Source organism: Podarcis gaigeae (genome assembly GCF_964106915.1).
Source record: "Podarcis gaigeae genome assembly, chromosome: 2".
Taxonomy (NCBI): Eukaryota; Metazoa; Chordata; class Lepidosauria; order Squamata; family Lacertidae; genus Podarcis; species Podarcis gaigeae.
In genome coordinates, this window is record NC_139679.1 from 105,945,135 (window position 1) to 105,966,517 (window position 21,383).

The 21,383-nt window shown below is 45.0% G+C and overlaps 1 protein-coding gene across 7 annotated transcripts in view; it reads left to right on the forward strand.

Moving 5' to 3' along the window:
- Positions 1–18,269, forward strand: part of P4HTM (prolyl 4-hydroxylase, transmembrane) — a 31,839-nt gene extending 13,570 nt beyond the window's left edge. The window contains exons 3-12 of one of the 7 annotated variants that reach the window (XR_014560599.1): positions 1,907–2,097; positions 2,680–2,776; positions 7,825–7,987; positions 10,300–10,485; positions 11,196–11,286; positions 13,105–13,228; positions 13,637–14,248; positions 14,334–14,392; positions 14,793–16,884; positions 17,140–18,269. Coding sequence is in view for 1 of the 7 variants with exons in the window: in XM_083724632.1 (XP_083580758.1) it covers positions 1,907–2,097; positions 2,680–2,776; positions 7,825–7,987; positions 10,300–10,485; positions 11,196–11,286; positions 13,105–13,228; positions 13,637–13,854 (1,070 nt within the window). In the remaining 6 variants the exon portion in view is untranslated. Of the gene's footprint in view, positions 1–1,906; positions 2,098–2,679; positions 2,777–7,824; positions 7,988–10,299; positions 10,486–11,195; positions 11,287–13,104; positions 13,229–13,636 lie in introns of all 7 variants that reach the window. The other 6 variants (XR_014560597.1, XR_014560598.1, XR_014560594.1 and 3 more) reach the window with 6 other exon arrangements.
- The last annotated feature ends 3,114 nt before the right edge of the window (positions 18,270–21,383 follow it).

Here is a 21,383-nt window from a genome sequence, read left to right on the forward strand (position 1 = left end):
GGCAGAGGAATTCTATATATGCCAATCATGAGGTGGGGGGGGGGGAGAAATGCCACCTCCCCTCTCTTGGAGCATGCGGTGTGTCTTGCTCAGTGTGACAGGGGAAAATACAAAACACAGGATATCCAAAAATGGCTTTAAAATTCCAAGCAAGCCCCCAGTGTTCTTGGAAACACTGCCAAAGTACATCAGTGCGCTAGTGATGGTGCCCACATGCTGCCTACACAGGGGGAGAGCCAGAGAACCCCTGCACATACTCCTGCATTACGGAGTGATATTCAGTGGACGTTTCACCCAGACCTTTTGAAATTAATGCACCTAACTTAGCCATGTTCATTCATTTCAGTGGTTCTCTCTGAGTTAAACCTAACTGAATGCCACCCACAGTGCAGCACCCATAATCCACCAGCCCTGTGACTCAGGCAGCAGCAGCAGCAGCCCTTTCCACTGCCAGTCCCCAGGAATCCCTTCCAGAGAGGAGTTTGATTCCTCTCGTGCTGCTTACAACAACAGCTTGGGGGCACAAGGCAAGGCTGGGATGACGAACCTTTTCCAGCGTGGTGCTGCATTCCTTCATGTGTGGGGTGGGAGCAGCTTGCCAATGACGCACATGGCCAGAGGCAAAACACTGGGCAGACCACTGGATGTGGCTGTTCTCTGTACAGCAAGTTGCATTCTTCCAGCCATACAGTACAGTGGTACCTCGGGTTAAGAACTTAATTCGTTCTGGAGGTCCGTTCTTAACCTGAAACTGTTCTTAACCTGAAATACCACTTTAGCTAATGGGGCCTCCCACTGCCGCCGCCCGATTTCTGTTCTCAACCTGAAGCAAAGTTCTTAACCCGAGGTACTATTTCTGGGTTAGCGGAGTCTGTAACCTGAAGCGTATGTAACCCGAGGTGCCACTGTAGTTAGAAGGTTCTGTGCACACTCTTATCTCTTCTTCCTTCATCCAGGCAAGCGAAAGGCATCAGAGTTCAATGACACATTCCAGCCATGCCAGATCCCTGGAGGAGAATTCTGAGCACAGCTGGGGATGCGTGCAACTTGAGGAAAGGGGCATGTGGCCTTGGGGGAAATCCCATGGGCTAGACAGGCAGGCCTGGTGGACCACCCTGGACCTGAGGATCCCCATCCCTGCATTATCAATCGACATTTATTTGCAATCAATGGACCATTAGAATGTTTTATAACATCTCTGGGTTTTATGACATCCTTGTGTTGAGACCCACCCACAGAGCACCCTGGGCAGGAGAGGAAATGCAACCCTCTTGGGACAAGGACAATAGACTTTTGCCAATGAACTGAAGGAGCAGCACATGCAGCAAGTGGAGACATTGACAGCAGCCACCTCCAGGGGCTCACTCAGTAGGGCAAGAAGCAGGAGAAGGAAGTTTGAGCCCCACCAGGAGAAGCAAATGTAGCACCGCTCATATGCTCGGTCAAAAGCAATTGCGTTAGGGGCAAGAGAGGTTGAGACTCCAAACCCACAGACAGTATAATCATCACAGAGCACTTTTCTTCCCTATCCCCTCAAGCAGCAAGCAGTTGGACACATCATGGAGCAGTCATATTCCCCAGCCCAAAGTATAGATACCAAGAGGGGCTCTAGCCAGGTGGAACAGCTTACATTTCATTTGCAGAGGTCCCAGGCTCAAATCAGGGAAATAATCTTTAGGCAGGCATGCTCACTATGAATTGAAAACATTTTTGGTTTGGCAAGCATATGGTTTAGTTCCCTGTGTCTGTTTTTAAATTTTTCATTGATTCTATCAAAGATGGTGGTTATATGTGTATTAGTTTCTTTTTAATATTCTTCCCTTGCAATGCGAAAATGCTAAGAAAGCTGCTTGTGTTTTTTGGTGTTCACCTTTTGATGAACAAATTCACTTTTCTCTCCTGGTAGAAATTCCAGACTTCCTGAGTGAGGATGAATGCAAGTTAATTATCCACTTGGCTCAGCTGAAAGGGCTGCAGAAAAGTCAGATTCTGCCCACCGACGACTATGAGGAAGCAATCGAAATGATAGATATCAGCCAGATGGATATATTTAATCTACTGGACCACAACCAGGATGGACAGCTGCAGCTCAAGGAGGTATTGAGAAGAGGATGGGTTGATATTCTTGATTCATAACGCCTAACATTTATTCTCCTTATTGGCAAACTCTTAACTGTCATATCATTGAACCCCAGCTTTTCAGCATCTGTTCTTGTTTGTTTAGGTTTCTTAAATGCGCTATTAACTTCTTGCTCCCGTCATTTCTTTGCCAGCTTTCTTGGTTTTCAGTTACTTTTCCAAGTTTTTGAATAATAAAGTTTGACAATTGTTAGAATATATAAAACTTATGCTTGCTTATATGTGGAACTTAAACCTTTGACAACATTTAATTAAACACAGCTGGATCGATTGCCAAATCAAGCTGAAAAAAATAATTATCTGTGCCCTTACCATTCTCCAGTACTTTATTGTACTTCTGGAAGCCCACCACATATGGCCAGATGTAGTGCTAAACCATAGTATGTGCTATGGGAAGACGCATAGGCTTCCCCTGGACTTTCACCCCCCTACCCTGCAACACAGTACAAGTTCTCCCAAGTACAGTATTTGTGTGTGTGGATATACACTGGATTCAGTTTTACATTCTCACCCATAGTTGCAAACTCTTTGCAATTTCAGGTACTGACACACACCCGTCTAGGAAACGGCAGGTGGATGACGCCTGAGAGTATCCGGGAGATGTACTCTGCCGTGAAAGCAGACCCAGATGGCAATGGTGAGATTAATGCTGCCTTCTGATAGACTGTGCATTGTAGCTGTCCTAATTGTTTGTTTGTTTGTTTTGTTGTGTATATTAAGGATGCTTAAATGCCCCAATGGATTTGTTGTTGTGTATTTTAATGATGTGTTGATTGTATAGTTGTAGGCCACTTAGAAGCCGTTTGGGCATCTAAGCAGTATATAAATTAATAAATGATTATAGGCACGTGCAGAACGGGGCTTTGGTTTCTGCATGAAAGGGGATTCCATGTCATTGGAATTGCGACCGAGAAGGCCCTGCTGTATCTTTCCACCCCGCCCCATAAAGGTAAAGGTAAAGGGACCCTTGACCATTAGGTCCAGTCGTGGCCGACTCTGGGGTTGCGGCACTCATCTCGCTTTATTGGCCGAGGGAGCCGGCGTACAGCTTCCGGGTCATGTGGCCAGCATGACTAAGCCACTTCTGGCGAACCAGAGCAGCGCACGGAAACGCCGTTTACCTTCCTGCCGGAGTGGTACCTATTTATCTACTTGCACTTTGACGTGCTTTCGAACTGCTAGGTTGGCAGGAGCAGGGACAGAGCAACGGGAGCTCACCCCGTTGCGGGGATTCGAACCGCCGGCCTTCTGATCGGCAAGTCCTAGGCTCTGTGGTTTAACCCACAGTGCCACCCCGTCCCATAACACACCACAAATAGAAAGAAGCTTCACATGGAGGGAGAGAGGCATTGCCTGAGGCAGGCTGGGCAAGGTATAAATGCAGCGGTAATGTGTACACTGTGCCTACAAAATCATATATATTTTTTGCTTCAATAGTAAAAGAGTTGCCTGGAGATGTAGTATGCTTCTCAGCATGCACTCCACCAGCACTGAAGGTCCCCTCTTTTGAGACAGTGCCTTTTTGTCTGCTTTTTGCTGGGCAGTTGGAAGTAGAGGTCAATTTTCTCCATCAGATTTCCCTCCAGCCCCTCGGCTTTAGGCTAGTGGTTCGGTGGTTCCAGGAGCCTTCCAAGCATCCCGCTGGCCCCTTCAGACCTCCTGCTGCCCGGATGTGCGCTGCGATCTCTCCTGCTCTAATTAGAGTGCCTTCAAGTTGAACGCCTCTCCATTTCCTAATCAAATTAAGTCAGCGGGCAGAGTGCACCCGCTCACTGCCAGTTTGCCTGATGATCTGCACGGCCCTGGAGAGGTTGCTTTGGAGTGGGAAAGAGCACTTTGGTGAATGGAGGACGGGGCTCCAAATCCGGTGTGTAAGCCCTCGCCCTGGTGCCCTCTGGGCTTGTGACGTCTTTGGCAGAGACCAGGGAGGATGCACTCTTTGGTTTTTTCAGCACTGTAAACACCACTGAACTAAAGAGCTTCAATTAAGGTCTCGGTGCCCCGTCTAGGGTGTCCTCACTTTCTGAGGGATGCTGTTTCCATTGTAAGCAACGTGGCAGCAAGAAAGCCAAGGGTCATAACCTGGATGTGGTGATAGATCATGGAAGGCTGAGGCTGATGATGGAGTAGTGGGTAGAAAATGTGTGCGTGCACTGGAAATAAAGGATGATCATGGCTGTCCTAAGCTGACCTCTCCTCCCAAATCTATTCCCTTCGCTTAAGGGAATTAAGTGTAGACTAGGACTGTTGTTCTGTTGGTGTTTGTGTGTACATGGCAATTTGCTTAGAGTTTAGCGTCTAGAACAAAATTGGGGTTTATGTTTGTTTTTAAAACCTTTAGCCTTTCTGGTGGGGAGGAGGCTGGAACAGAAACATGGAAGTGTCTGTAGGACTCCATCGCTCAAGGGCAGTGCTGCTATAACCTACATTGCTGTCCCGTCATCTAAGCCTCTAATCATGTCCCTTTTCCTCCAAAATATCTATTGTGCCCCCAGTATTCCCTAGAGAGGCATATTTGTTTGCCCAATACACAGAGAAAGCATTTGGGTGCTCCCTGTATATGATGCTCCAATTTATTATGCACATACAATGGTAGTTAGTTAGCCAGACTTGAAGCTTTCAGTATTTCTCATTCATTGTTAGACTTGCCAGTTTCCTATTTTAGTTACTCATGTGTGCACAGCATTTGGACCACCAATGCCAAACTTGCAGTACTGAAGTATAGGACCAATTCAGATATCTAGCTTATTATGCCAAGATTCACACGTCTTGTGCCTGAGCACTCTGTCCTTGCAGAGTCCCTTCTTGCCTCCCTTCTTCATGTGCTGTGGTTGAACACACACACACACACACACACACACACAGAGAGAGAGAGAGAGAGAGAGAGAGAGAGAGAGAGAGAGAGAGATTGATTAGCCATATTTTCCTATTATATCTGAACCAGGAAACAATGGTTACCAGGTTCAGAATAACCAGAAACTTAAGAACATCGGAAGAGCCTTCTGGATGAGCTCAATGCCCCATCTGTGTCTTCCATCTGCACAGTGGCCAAGCACATGTCTTTGAGAAATCTGAACGCAGGACCTGAGTGCAGCAGCAGTCTGCCTGCCCACTTGTGATTCCCAGCAGCTGACATTCAGAGGGATGCTGCCTCCGACTATGGAGGTAGAAACAGCCATTGTGACTAGTAGCCTGGTTGGTTTATGATCCCGGTTTGTTCTGAGCCTGGTTTGGATGCAGTGGCTCCTTATGGTTACTTAATCCAGGAAGCATTCAGTCACAGTGCACTGGGAAGGGAAAAGGGCAGCTCTACCAGATTGACTGAGGAAGCCACCTATGATGTTAGCCTCTGCTAGCTGGCTCTCTCACCTAGTCACCTTTTCCTGATGTGTCACAGACAGTGAGAAAACAGGCAAAGAGGCAAACTGTCAAGGCCATGCACTCCAGCAGGAGAGCACATGTCTCTCCTTATGTGACTCATGCACACTGACAGCTTTTGCTTGAGTGGACAACAAGTAGTGGTGAGCCCCCGCCTCCCCAATCCATTCTGAAGGGCCCCCCGTCCCCCAGAAGCACATTTGGGGAGCGTGTGAGAGGCTGCTGACCAGAAGGGGGAACAAATGAAAATTGCTTCTCTCCCTGTTTGGCTGACAGAAGCAATCAGCTGAGCGATAATATTGGAAACTTTTAAGATCACCAGTCTCTCAAGGACCATCAAATAGATAGACAGACAGACAGACAGACAGACACACACACACACACACACACAGATAGGGTAAAATATTCCTTTTGACCATGTGCCATTTTAAATTCAGTATTGGTATACAGTTTTCCCAAATGAGTGTTTTGCCAGTTTCAAAATATATTTATGATACAATAATCTTTATTGTCATCGTCCCATACAGAACAACGAAATTGAAAAATCTACATAAGACATTCAAAAACCAACAAGCCTGCTATCCCAGCTATCCCAACCTGGTTAGCCCCCTAAAAACTCTGATACCCCATTTTTAAATACAATATACTCCCATACAGACTCCTACTCCTTACAATGTGTTTAAAACCAAAATCGCATTTGGGTAGAAACTGTTTTTCAGGTGGCTAGTCCTAGTCTTTATAACCCTATACCTTCTTCCAGAAGGCAGAAGCTGAAAGAGATCATTTTCAGAGGTACCACAAGCGAACATTGGAACAGGCAAACCTTTTCTGTCTTTCATATATTTTTCATGTCAGAAGCATGGCTTAGTTCCATTACCTTGCGATACGCAATGGAGAGCCAGCATGGTTCAGTGCCTTATGTGTACGTCTTGGTGTCGTCGTGATTTTCAGAGCAGTCATAATGCAAATGATTCCTGGGCATGCACTGCTGATCTTCAGTTGTGTTTTTGGTCCCTCAGTGCTCACCTGTAGTATTTGTAACCTGGAAGCTGTGAACTAGGTGCCAGCCTCTTCATTTGGAAGGGCAGTCTTCTCCTTCGGTGGTCTTTCTGCAGTCAAGCAATGCCTAACTAAACTGCCATTCAGAACCTTCTAGGCCTCTAGCTGGGAAATAGGCACTCTGACTCCCCTCAGCTAAAAAATCATGGTTGTGTTGTCACTTTCCAAGGGGAAGGGGAAGAGCCCTTCCACTCAGTTCTCCACCGACTGCTGTGACAGCAGCAGTAGGAATCTTTTTCTTTGATGGGGTTTTGTCTTATTTCCCCCCTTAAGTTGTTGGCTTCAGTTTTTCACTTGGCTTTTTTCTTCTTCTGGTGTCATAACGTCTTTGCTAAGGCACCTGTTCCCGCCCCGTCCCCAGGTCAGAAATAGTTATTGCCCCCTCAGGAGAGCTTCCCCGTGGCATCTGTGGTGCATCAGCTATCATTTAAAAGGTGTCATATGTGTGACACAATCCAAACTGGTATACTTTCCTTCTGCTAAATGCAGAGCGGATTATGGTAGTGGTTGCTAGAAGGCTGGCTCTGATTTGGTGTCAGCCGTTGCAGCATGTTGGCAAATACCTGAATGCTCTGCAACATAATAATACAGTCCTACCTCGGGTTGAATACGCTTCAAGTTGAGCACGTTCAAGTTGTGCTCTGTGGCAACCCAGAAGTAAGTGAGCACATTACTTCCGGGTTTTGCCGCTTGCGCATGCGCAGGCGCTCAAAATGACATCATGCGCATGCGAAGAAGCGGCGAAAAGCGACGCATGCGTGCGCAGACGTGCCGTCACTAGTTATGTTTGCTTCTAGATGCGAACGGGGCTCCGGAACAGATCCCATTTGTATCTAGAGGTACCACTGTAGTAGTAGTAGTAATAACAACAACAACAACTATTTTTATTTATACCCTGTCCTCCCCTGCCAAGACCTCAGTTAGGGCTCAGTTAGGCTAACAACCAATAATAAAAACAAGTTGATTAAAATACAATTTAAAAAAACAAGATTAAAAGACAACATTAAAACATTAAGATGCAGCCTCTTCACAGGAGGAGAAAGGAAAAAGAAAGAGGGGGAGGGAATCAACCTGATTCCAAGCCAAAGGCCAGGCGGAACAACTCTGTCTTACAGGCCCTGCGGAAAGAAATCAGAACCCGCAGGGCCCTGGTCTCCGGCTCCCACCAGGCCAGAGCCAGTCTTGAAAAGGCCCTGGCTCTGGTTGAGGCTAATCTAAGCCTGTGCTTTCTTCTCATTCTTCCATTAGGTGTGCTGAGTTTGGAGGAGTTTAAGCAGCTGAACATTCGGGATTTCCACAAGTATATGGGCAGCCAAAAAGTGAAGATGAGTGACCTGGTGCGGAATAGCCAGCACACGTGGCTGTATCAAGGCGAGGGAGCCCACCATGTCATGCGCTCCATACAGCAAAGGTAAGAGGGACTCACAGATATTTAAAACAGAGAGAGGTTCGGCATTCCTTGCAGCCATACTAGGATCCCGCTAGGTTTTATTATATTAGAGAGTTCTCAACTGATTAAAAAGTGTTTCTGTATTATGAATTGCCTGGTTTTTTTAGTTATCAATTAAAATTTAAACACGCATGGGCTCCTTTAAAGGTGCTAAAAGAATGTGAAAACAAATTTTTTTTCCTTCCAGTAGCACCTTAAAGACCAACTAAGTTAGTTCTTGGTATGAGCTTTCGTGTGCATGCACACTTCTTCAGATATGCACACGAAAGCTCATACCAAGAACTAACTTAGTTGGTCTTTAAGGTGCTACTGGAAGGAAAAAGTTTTTGTTTTGACTATGGCAGACCAACACGGCTACCTATCTGTAAAAGAATGTGATTACTGATAAGGGCATAGTAACTTGAAAATGCTCAGTTACAGTTCGAAAAGGCCTTTAAAAAAATCTCATTCCCTGACCACCTAACCACACAATGATGCAGCCCAAGTGAGGCAGTGATGCAGCTCAGCACCACACTACTAGTAAAGGTAAAAGGTAAAGGTACCCCTGCCCGTACGGGCCAGTCTTGCCAGACTCTGGGGTTGTGCGCCCATCTCACTCAAGAGGCCAGGTGCCAGCGCTGTCCGAAGACACTTCCGGGTCACGTGGCCAGTGTGACATCGCTGCTCTGGTGAGCCACAGCCGCACACGGAAACGCCGTTTACCTTCCCGCTGGTAAGCGGTCCCTATTTATCTACTTGCACCCGGAGGTGCTTTCGAACTGCTAGGTTGGCAGGCGCTGGGACCAAGCAGCGGGAGCGCACCCCGCCGCAGGGATTCGAACCGCCGACCTTTCGATCGGTAAGTCCTAGGCGCTGAGGCTTTAACCCACAGCGCCACCTGCGTCCCACACTACTAGACAGCATGTTAAATGTGTATGTGCATTCAACAGCTCTTGTCTTTAAGATAAACCAGTGTAGGAGGACGGTGGTGCACAGGAAAGGTTTTAACCCTTTCCTCCTGTGCTGCAGTTCCAGTGAAAATCTACCCCCACCCCTGCCCAGTAGGCATTTGCCTTGGGAAGAAAATTGGCACTAACACCAGTAGAACCCTCTTCCTATAGAACTGGGAGTGCAGTCCTAAGCATGTTTATGCTAAAGTAAGTCCCATTGACTTCATTGCGACTGCCTAGAAAGCCTGCTTAGGACTGCAACCTGAAAGCACTTGCTGCTTTTGGTTTTTGGGGTTGTTGTTGTTGTGTAAAAATGATTAGATGATACAAAAGTGACTGTCCTTCCTGAGGTTAACTTCCATGCTTCTTTATGTGTGAGGCAGAGTTTTCTGTATTCAAAAGAAAGATGCTTCTCTTCCATTTGATCATACAAGTGATCAAATCCATTGTCAACTGGCAGTTCTTATAAAAAAGAATCTCAATTATGTTTTGTAAATAAACAGTGAAAATATCTCTCTGTGTATGTTTACACACACACACACACACACACACACACACACCCCCCACAGGAGGAGCAAATATAAATATTATGATGATGATTAATTCAATTTATATACTGCCCTTTATCAAAAGATCCCAGGGCGGTGTACAGCATTAAGAATAAATTTTTTGAAGCACAATAATAAGAACATAATGAAAAGCATAATTATATTCTATATCATTGACTTAGATAGCTGCTGTGAATGCCAGTTGCTTGCCATCTTGAACTTGTCAAATAAAACCTTTCTGTCCCTAGAGGTGTTCACATGTTACATTCAACAAGTGTATGATCTGTGTTGAGCTGTGCATTTGTACAGTTAGTAACTTCAACATGTATACAGTCTGTGTACTTACGTGCACAGTGACAGCCATACAAACCCACAAGCGCACACTCTTACACTTAAATGTGTGAAGACATCTTATACAGTGGTACCTCGGGTTACATACGCTTCAGGTTACATAAGCTTCAGGTTACAGACTCCGCTAACCCAGAAATAGTGCTTCAGGTTAAGAACCTTGCTTCAGGATGAGAACAGAAATCGTGCTCTGGTGGCACAGCAGCAGCAGGAGGCCCCATTAGCTAAAGTGGTGCTTCAGGTTAAGAACAGTTTCAAGTTAAGTACGGACCTCCGGAACAAATTAAGTACTTAACCCAAGGTACCACTGTACCTACATTCAGTGTAATGTGTGAACAGGTACCCTATCCCAGGGCAAAGGGGATGACAGTGGCATGTGGGGACATTGGTTCAGTAGCAAGTATAGTTTAATAGTTCAACAGGCATGTCTCTGCTTCTCCTCCTTTAGGGTGATTCACTTAACCCGTCTGCCCTCTGAGATTGTGGAGCACAGTGAACCCCTGCAGGTAGTGCGATACGACCAAGGCGGGCACTACCATGCCCACATGGACAGTGGACCGGTGTTCCCTGAGACTGCCTGCAGTCACACCAAACTGATTGCCAATGAAACTGCTCCATTCGAGACCTCGTGCCGGTTAGTCTAGAGCCTGCAGAGGAAACTAACCGTCTGTAATCTGTTCTTTCCCTGTTACTCCATGTTTTGTTCTGAAACAGAGACTCCATCATGTTTTTAGGGACATAAACATTCAAATGCAAATCAGCTGGCCTCCCTTAACCATGGAGAGGTCAAAGAACACAGCATGCATGTGTGCTTTCCAGTTATAAGTTAATGAAGAGGAATGCTCAGTCAAATATTCCTCCAGAACATCATGCTTCTCTATGTGGAGGCTTTTTATGCACCTGAAGACTGTTGGCGATAGGCAGGGGCGAAATTTCTCTGAGTCCTACTCTGCCTGTCATGGTATTGAGTCTATAGCTGTAACCATGGTTCTGCTCTAAACCTAAGGTTTGTTTTTCTGTAACCTCAGTTGCTTTGCTGTTTGTTGTATACATTTGCTCAGGGTGGGGGCACAGAACAGAGCATGTTTTTACTTTCTGACCTGTGAGTTGGCCCGAGAAACTGATGTAGGAATTATGAGATGTCAGTCCCACTGAATTCATATAAGATTGCAGCCTAGGTCACAAAAATGGGGGATTAACTTGTGAGTAGATGGGCATGAAATCGTAACTTCCAAGTAGATGTGCATGGTATTTTACTGTTGCATTGCAAACCTGAAGGGGAAGGCTAAGCAATTTCAATAACTTTGAAGCCTAACCTGTGCTAATGGCCCCTGCCTTTCACAGCTACGTGACAGTTCTGTTCTACCTAAATAACGTGACCGGAGGAGGAGAGACCACTTTTCCGATAGCTGACAATAGGACCTATGAAGAGCTGGTAAGGTTCTGTCCTTCTTTGTGGCCTGTTTTTCTTGGAAAACTCCGTTTTCTTTGAGTACTTGTGTTAAACATGAACACCTGGTAGACGGCTGAGAAACTATACTTTTCCATGTATAAGACGCCCCCATGTAAAAAACGCCCCCTATTTTGTGGGACTCAAATTTAAGAAAATGGGGGGAGATGGCTCAGCGTTGTTGAGCTTTTTGGGGGAGGATTGCCCAGTTGCCGCAGCGTCAGCCAATCAACACCAGCCCTTGACACAGCAACCAATAACACGCCTAATAGTCGCTGACAGCCGCAGCAGCAACCAATCAAACATCCACCCTATGCACTACCCATGTATAAGACGACCCCCACTTTTTAGCATCATTTCTAAAGAAGAAAACCTAGTCTTATACATGGAAAAGTACGGTAATCTGCAGACCTTTTGTTAGTGAATGTGTTACAGGGGCATCTTCAGCTGTTGCTCCTCTTTTTTGCAATGCTCTCCCTGATACCATATAGGAAACACCAGCAGTTACCTGCTTCAGACATCTTTTAAAGATGTTTCCCCACTCCCTGTTTCCTCTGATCATTAGATTGGATCCTGTTTTTTTGATAATACAATGCTTGTTGCACTTTTGCCTCTGTTTAAATGGTTTTATGTTATATTGCTATATTTTATGTTTTATTTAATGGTTTTATGTTATATTTGGAACATTGCCCATAGATATAGATCAGAGGTTTCCAAACTGTGTGTCGTGACACATTAGTGTGTCGGTGGCAGTGTGTAGGCGTGTCGCTCCCCACACTCATTCCAGGGCTGGAATGGGGTTAGGTTAACCTCTGGTTTGCTATTAAAACTGAAATACTGTGTCGCAAAATGATGTAAAACTGAAATACTGGGTTGTGAAATGATGCATGTCTGAAAAGTGTGTCACTAACATGAACAGTTTGGAAAGCTCTGCTGTTAGATATAGGGCACCTTTTTAGTTAATTCAAGATTATTGGAAGCGTTTAGTCTGAGAAGGGAAGTCCAAGGATGCCTCCAGGTGTGTCAGTTCATGGCACAATAATTGTGCTGTACTGTTGTAGGTGGGTGGGGATCCACATGGTTTTATTCAAGATAACACCCCTGTTACAAGGAAATCACTTCCTCTCAGCATTCAGTTAGCAACATTTTGTTTCCAGAAAAATTGCAGCTTATTATATGGCATATGGTTGCATGAATGTACTGACTATTTTGTGCTACAGATTTTGGATGTGCAAAACAAATCCTTGCTCCACCCTCCTCCCCAGCAGTCCATGTTATTTTCTGAACTTCTAAAAGATTCCCACCCCCTATCTTATTCTCTAGAAGTTGAGGTGAATGCTCCCTTACTATACCATGCAAACATGAGAGCACTGAAGTAGCCCTTCAACTGCTGAACACCACTAAGCACCGGTGTCTTAGCACTGTGATTTTTATGTATATATACTCATTTTAAGACCAGATGCTTTATTTCACCTGCAATGCACACCTCCCCATTAATTTCAGTGGAACATACTTCAAAATATGTGTACTTGAGCATGACAGGTGAAGTATGCAAACATCCTATAGCTATAAAATGTTCCATATGGTTTGTTTCATTTCTGAGGTTTGTTTTTTTTTAAAAAAAAACCCCACCTCTCCTTAAAATCAAGACGGCTTGAAAAAATAAGGAACTGTTCTATGTAAATGGGAACATATGTAATGCTAGTATAAGAGGTCCTGTGCACTGATTTATTTATTTGTGGTTGATTTGTTAAGTTCCTGGCACGCAGCACAATGAGCATTATTTCCCTTTTTCCCTTCCAGTCTCTCATCCAGAATGATATTGACCTACGTGACACTCGTAAACACTGTGATAAGGGAAACCTACGTGTAAAACCCCTGCAAGGCACTGCTGTTTTCTGGTACAATTACCTGTCAGATGGAGAAGGTAATCTGTCCTCTCGTGGCAATCGTCTGCCAGGATGTCTGAGCTGCATTGCCCAGTGTGCTGTAGTAGTTAAGAGCGGTAGACTTATAATCTGGTGAACTGGGTTCGCTTCTCCGCTCCTCCACATGCAGCTGCTGGGTGACCTTGGGCCAGTCACACTTCTCTGAAGTCTCCCAGCCTCACTCACCTCACAGAGTGTTTGTTGTGGGGGAGGAAGGGAAAGGAGAATGTTGGCCACTTTGAGACTCCTTAGGGTAGTGTTAATGCGGGATATCAAATCCAAACTCCTCTTCTTCTATTTCATGCCAATTTGCCAGCCAAGGGTCAATAATTGGAGGAATCCCGGGGGTGAGCCGTTGTTGTGTAAAACCTGGCTTCTCTCATTCATGGGTTCTTATTTCTTTGCAGGCTGGGTTGGCGACCTAGATGAATATTCTTTGCACGGAGGCTGCTTGGTCACTGAAGGAACCAAGTGGATTGCCAACAACTGGATCAATGTGGATCCCAACAAGAGGCGACAGCTCCAGTTCCAAGAGGAGATGGCTCGATATACAAACAGTGCGGACGAGGACCAAAGCGAGTGGACTGTGGACAAATCCTACAGCAACGTACATGTGGAGCTGTAGTGCTTGGAGATGCCTTTTCGTGGACTTGGAATAAACTTTTTTGCACTAGCCATTTTCAGCCCTCTAATCTCCCACTTTCCCCCCATCCCCGCATATCTCAGCAGAGATTGCTAGCTGCGATCCAGCCTAGACTGGAGAAAACAAGAGACCGGATAGGGAGGTATGGTCTGGAATGCACTGTGAAAGAGAACTGGTGAGGCAGAAGAAAGGACCGTGGCTGGGTTGTTAGGATGCAGTTCTCACCTGCATCTTTTTTTTAATGTCTGGCTTTGGTTCTAGGTCTCTGAGCGAGCCTTCCCCATGGCATGTGCAGTCAGTTAGCCTCCAAGTTTGTTGCTCTTCTTCATCCTGAGCCATTTCCCCCCGCTGGAATGCAGTTCTTCTCCTTGAGCTGGTTTGCAGCAGCTGTTCCTGGCACCTCCCACCTGCTGTCGTAAAGCAGCAAAACTGATCTCAGAAAGTGTCTCTTCTCATTCTAGGTGGTTCTCTATGGGCCAAAGCTGTTGCTCCTAGCACTCACAGGCACAGGTCATCAGAAGTACATAATAATAGGTTAACTTTATGTAAGGGGGTCTTGAGCCGCTGTATGTTAAGGAAGTTTCAGGATTGAAGGTGCTGGAGTCATTCCGGATGATTTCTAATGCTCATCATGGAGAATTTTTCTCAGGGTCAGACTTGGTTCTGAATAAGGACATGGTTCTGAAATATTTATTGTGTTGATTATCGGGGGGGGGGGAGTGTTCAAGTGTGCAATAGCAGCTGGTGTGCTGTATTTGTTGAGATTTTCATTTCAGTAACTTGATTTGTGTGCTCGGTTGGGGTTTTTCCCCTCTGTGAGTCTGTTTGGAAGGAGTCCTCTCCCACCCCCAGACATTTTCCACTCCATTTAGTGTCTGGTTTGGGCTAACAGCATACTCACATCATGTTCCTTCTTGCAGATTGATATATACAATCCTGAACGTAAAAAGATTCCTGTTGGATCAAACTAAAGGCTTCTGTATACCAGCAGCCTGCTTTCCACAGTGGCCAATCAGATTCCTCTGAAAAGCAGGACATGAAACTGATAGTCCTTTTCCATTCTTGCTGCTCAAGAGACAGTAGGGACGCGGGTGGCGCTGTGGTCTAAACCACTGAGCTTCTTGGGCTTGCCAATCTGAAGGTCAGCGGTTTGAATCCCCGCAACAGGGTGAGCTTTCGTTGCTCTGTCCCAGCTCCTGCCAACCTAGCAGTTCGAAAGCACGCCAGTGCAAGTAGATAAATAGGTACCTCTGCGGCGGGAGGGTAAACAGCGTTTCCGTGCACTTTGGTTTCCGTCACAGTGTTCCAATGTGCCAGAAGCAGTTTAGTCCTGCTGGCCACATGACCCGGAAAGCTTTCTGTGGACAAACGCCAGAAAGTGAGATGAGCGCCACAACCCCATAGTCGCCTTTGACTGGACTTAACTATCCAGGGGTCTTCCACCTTTACCTTTTTGCTCAGGAGACACATGGCATCTGAACATGGAGAGCGGGATTCAGCTAATGAGTCCCATCAAGGGAAGCCGCTTTGCACCGTCTGAAATTAGTTCTGGGGGAATTGGGAGAACCCCTGAAACAGCATGCGGAGGGAGAAAAGGAGGGATTATTCCACAAGGCAACCCAAAATTCTTGCCTTGATGGAGTAATCACCTAAGTGCAATGTTGAATTCCACCCTTAGCTTTCTTATAGACATCATGGGTAGTTGATGATTGCCTTATCCTGCATGAATTTGTCTAATCCTCTTATAAAACTATCTAAACCAGTGGCCATCATCTTGAATGCCATAAATGTATTATTCCCTTCAGTTTGTCCAGAATCTCTTCTGCACCATGCATAATTTTACAAACCTCTTTCATGTTTCCCCTTACTCAATTCCCTGCTCCCCAAACTCAAAACAAAACAAAACAAAACCCAAGCAACAGTCCTTTTCTGCACCTGTTCCAGCTCTACAATATCTTTTTTGAGATGAGGCTAATCAGAGAGGCTTTCCCCCTGTAATTGAACTTGAAGCATGAGCCAGAGTTGGCCCTTTTCCCTTTTGTGTTGGCCTGAGGATATATTTCTTTCTAACAGGTGTCAGTAATAAAAAGGAAGTGATGTTGGAAAAAGGAGATGAAGTAGAAAGATAAAGTGGAACTTCAGTAAGATACAGAGAAGATTCCTGTAGCATTCAATGTGACCACAGGAAGCTTACGACTGTAGATAAACACTTTCATCGCTGTTAGGAAAGCTGGGATTAATTGCGCGGTGTTTTTAATATATAATTGAAAGATGATTTCCAGTTACAAAATCCCTCACTGTTGGACATCTTGACATAGGGCAAAATGCAGGGTTTGGCTGTAGCCATCACTGTAGAGAAATGAGATCTTTTTGCTTTGGGCCTTGCAGCTCATAGTTTGTAATAAGTTGTATCCTTTAGGAAAGCGATCCACATTTAACCCAAAATATATGGAATCTATCTGCCATGTAGCTCTCAGTGCTGGTGTTGGAAATCCTAGACTGGCTGCTCAATCCTGATGAGCAAATATATAATTGTCTCGTCCCCCCGCCCGCACAAATACTTTTATTTTGACGTGTTTCCTCCTGATGCCTTGAGATGCCCTAAAGCTGCCTTTAAGGTGGCCGTCTTGCAGCTAGTTATCTAGCCGGGTGCCTCCATTCCTGTCCAAAGGATGCTAAGTTGTATGGCATTTTCCTTGCTTTGATAAGTTGCCATTCCTACACGGTAGGTCTCCCTGAAGACAGAAACTGATGTTATTGTGGAATGTTGATTGTTGTATATATTGAATCAGTTTATGTCGGCAGCAAGTGAATTTCCATTCCAAGGAATGAGTGCATCCCATGCATCCCTTTTTACTGGGGTCCTTGTCAATTGCCTTAGTTAGAGACCTGTGCAACCTGTGACCTTCCAAGCCAAACACAACCCACCAACCTGGCAGATGCTTAAAAACTTCTCCACTCTGCCACCTTATTTTTGTAGTCCCAGGCAGGTCCCGGTGGCTTATAGCCAGTGTGGTGTAGTGGTTAAGAGCGGTAGTCTCGTAGTCTGGGGAACCGGGTTCGCATCTCCGCTCCTCCACATGCAGCTGCTGGGTGACCTTGGGCCAGTCACACTTCTTTGAAGTCTCTCAGCCCCACTCACCTCACAGAGTGTTTGTTGTGGGGGAGGAAGGGAAAGGAGAATGTTAGCCGCTTTGAGACTCCTGAAGGGGAGTGAAAGGCGGGGTATCAGATCCAAACTCCTCCTCTTCTTCTTCTTCTTGTCAGCTTGGTGGGTCACGAGTTGTGTAGATCAGCCTTAATAGTGTGCTTTATAACGCAGAAAGGTTAAGGCTTGCGACCACTACATGGCCCTGCCAGATGAAAAAATGTCAACCCAGTCCTCCACAATATCCTTGTAAGTTTCATTGATTTTGGTGCAGGTTATTTTAATGAAATAGGCCTAAGGTTGTGACTTTACTGCAGTCCCGCTGCAAGGTTTTGTGGGGTGAGGAGAGTGAAGTAGGTGTTCTTCTGATAGGATACAACGAGGATTCAGTATCCCTTGAAGTGTCTTGCTTTCTTTCCCTGGTATGACTTTGGAAATTTAACCGCTTAGCAGATAGTTTACAAGCCAATTTAAAGTTCTTAGATGTCCCCTTTAGGAACTGTTTAGTAAGAAGAATCTAGACTCGGCTCAAAGGTCCTGTCTCATTTAGTACTTATGAAATGCCAAAAGGCTGGACATGAAATAGACCTCCTATTTTGCTGTTCATTCCAAACTAGGACTTTGCAATCTTGTTTTGAATGTGTTCGTGTGTGTGCTAGAGAGGCTATTCACCTCTAACATGAGATATTTATATTTTACTAGCAGAGACTTGAAGTGTAGAAGAATGTAGGGCTTTGATTCAGGTTTAAGAAGCCATGAATTGGATGAGGATGTGATGCCACCTTTTTCCAGTTTGCAATCTACAAAACCAAAAACCCCTGGGCCACGAATGGGGAAGCGCTGCAAGCAGTTGCATGGCCTGTGGATTGTGCAGTATCCCACACCCAGGACCACATGGATGTTTGCCTGGGCTCAGCTACCTGTACTGGAGTGGGGGGAGGGTGGTGTTAGCAGAGAGGTTTGCTTTGTGAATCATGTCCTTAATTGCCCCAAAGGCATGACATGCGTATCCAAGCCCACAGCTGAACCCTTTGCTAACCTTAGCTAATTTAAGTGACTTGATGTTGCCGGTTGCATTGATAGGTAACTGGTCAGCGTTGGATTTTGTATTTCTGTGTGTTCCCTACACTTGTGTGTTTTGCAAAAAGTTGTTTTTTCCCCTTATTATTTAATATTTATTTTATTTATTGTTTTCCACACAGAGATGTCAGGTAGCTTGTCTATCCTGCAAATAAAAGTTTGAAACCTAGCTGTTACCCGTACATTTTCTTTGCGCCTCCCATTCCTCATTGGGGTATGAAGTTATGCATTCCACAGATTACTATTTTCTACTCTTAAGAACTGGGGCACCATCTAATTTTGTAGTGGGGCCCAAAGCGAGTCTCTGTTCATTAGTCTCTCGGTGCCTAGAATTTCCAGGCTTGGCGTTAAACTGCAAGCAATCCCCCCACCCCACTCAGCTATTTATTTTCTGCTCTCTCTCTCTAACTGTAAGTGATTAAAATGCTTTTTCTAGAAGCATAGGAGATTTTTTTTAAAAAAGTGGTGATGTTCTTGCCCGTTTTCCTTTATATCCAGTGGTGTTATTCCTAAAGCATTTAAATTACAAAAGTAAGATAAAGCCTAAGGGACGCGGGTGGCGCTGTGGGTAAAACCTCAGCGCCTAGGACTTGCCAATCACATGGTCGGCGGTTCGAATCCCCGCGGCGGGGTGCGCTCCCGTTGCTCGGTCCCAGTGCCTGCCAACCTAGCAGTTCGAAAGCACCTCCGGGTGCAAGTAGATAAATAGGGACCGCTTACCAGCGGGAAGGTAAACGGCGTTTCCGTGTGCTGCGCTGGCTCGCCAGATGCAGCTTGTCACGCTGGCCATGTGACCCGGAAGTGTCTCCGGACAGCGCTGGCTCCCGGCCTCTAGAGTGAGATGAGCGCACAACCCTAGAGACTGGCAAGACTGGCCCGTACGGGCAGGGGTACCTTTACCTTTACCTTTACCTTTAAAGATAAAGCCTGATGCAGCTTTTTCTGGGAGTTTACCTTAGTGAAGACCTCACTTGGAAAAACAATATAACTCAGGTGGTTAGGAAGGCCCAACAGAGACTCCATTTTCTCAGGGTATTGCGAAAGAACAATGTTAAACAACAATTGATGACCTCCTTCTACCGGTCCACAATAGAAAGTGTCCTCTCATATTGTATCACAGTGTGGTGCATGATTTGACAGCCATGGCAGAAAGTCTTTACAGAGGGTGGTAAACACAGCACATTATATCATGGGCTGTCCCCTGAGCCTGCTAGATGACATTGCAAGGGATCGTTGCCTTAGGAGAGCAATAAAAATTCTCAGGGACGATTCACACCCCGGCTAGCACCTCTTTAATCTTCTACCCTCGGGCAGGAGATATAGAAGTATAATCAGTGGTACTAACAGGCTAAAAAACAGTTTCTATCCGTGGGCTGTTAGGCTGTTGAACGGAAAATAATATAGTGCAACTGACTTTCGGGGTTGGTGTGTTGTGCGACAAGCACACAGAGTGCAATGAGATTGAGTGTTTGTGGTGGGGGAGGGAGGCTTGGTTAATTTCATTGTTCACAGGTTGTACATTGACAATAAAGGTATTATTATTATTTTTCTCATGAAGGATAAAATCTCTTGTATGTCTCTTACACCATGATCCAGTTTTAGGAGCAAATGCTCCATTTGTAGACCTTTATTGTGAGCCATGTCCTAGTGCTTCAAACACAAAGTTAAAGCAGGCTGTAAATAAAAAAATAGCCTTTGATTATATTGTGGAGATGACAAGTTGACAGTTTTTCAACCTTTGTCCCACTTTTATTAGCTCCAATCTGGTCACAATCTTGGTTATATTCTGCGAATGAATGTCTTGATATGAAAACTGCATGGCGAATGTTTTTATGGCTTTTTACACAGTCAACTAGGTCACCTTTTTGATAAGTAACGGCCAGATAAATCCTGTATTTAAATTATGCCAGCATCAGAAAGATACTGACTCTGCCCTAGATCCAATGTGTGTTCCACCCACAACAGGAGAGGAAAACACATTCAGCTAAGAAAACTAAAATCAACCCCACGTGTCCCTGGAAACTCCTTTAGTACAAACTGATCAGGGACTACTGGAAGCAACATCAACACACCACTCACATGTGGAAGGAGTTAATGAACTCAAGGTATTGGAGATGTGGCCGCAGTAGCTACTGCTTCATCACATGTGATGTGATGGCCCAGCAACAACCCTGCCGCACCTGGTTCCCAGATAGCCTAAGTTCCACTCAGAGGAAGACCCGTTGAAATGAATGGACCTAAATTAGGTGTGTCGATTAATTTCAATGGTTCTACACTCTTAATGGAATGGTATAAGCTGTTCAACAGTAGAAGAGAATGTCTTGGAAGGTAACACTGCGTCCTTAAGAGGTTTTTAAGCAGGGAATAGCTGCCCACTTTTGAAGCATGCTAGAGCTGTTGATTTTCTTGCATAGGCTGGTGGTTGAGCTGGATGAACTCTGGGAGTTGCTGTAGAGTTCTGGAGAACTCAAAAACTTGCTATCTTGTGGACCTTTTGGTTGGCCTAATAAAGGCATTGCCTGAATAAGAACTTTCGGAGCTTTTGGGGGGAGGGAACCCTGCGGTGGTGGCTGAGATATACCAGAACGCTGGAAAGAAAAAAGAAAAAAAAACCCACCATCATCTACTCAGTGGTCTGAGATCTCAGTGCCCTTTATACATTTGAATGCACCGCTTGCCATTGTCAATCTCATTTAGATAACTATTTGGACACACGGATTACCTACCTATATGTTTAAATTGGGATTGTATGTAGGGCTGCCATACATCCATACATTACCAAGATTTTAAGGGCGAAGGGGACACCCAAGGGGAATTTCAGGAAGGCAGCAGCTTGTTCTGGATCTTTGGCAAGTTGTGGGTTTTTGGCAACCCTAACCGATGGGATTTTTTTTTTAAAAAAAATCATTATCACTTTTAAAATTTATCATCATACACTAATCATAATAATTTTACAAATAGGATTCTCAGAATCCCCAAACTTCCCTCCACCCCATCCGTGGTTTCCCCAGATATTCTTTTCAAACTGCATCATATCATATTTCCCATATTTTCTTAAATCTCAATTTTTATCATAATTCTCGCTTCATTGCAAGTGTTTTTAAAAACCTGCCAATGTTTTCAATTGCTTACAGTGTTCTTTCATGTAACTTAAATCCCCCCCCTAACTGTTGGGAAATTATCACTGTTAATGTCAGCTGGTAACCTTTTATTTTAAATTTTATTTTCTTCTTGTTTTGGCACATATATGCACATTGTGTGTGTGTGTAAATACATACATATT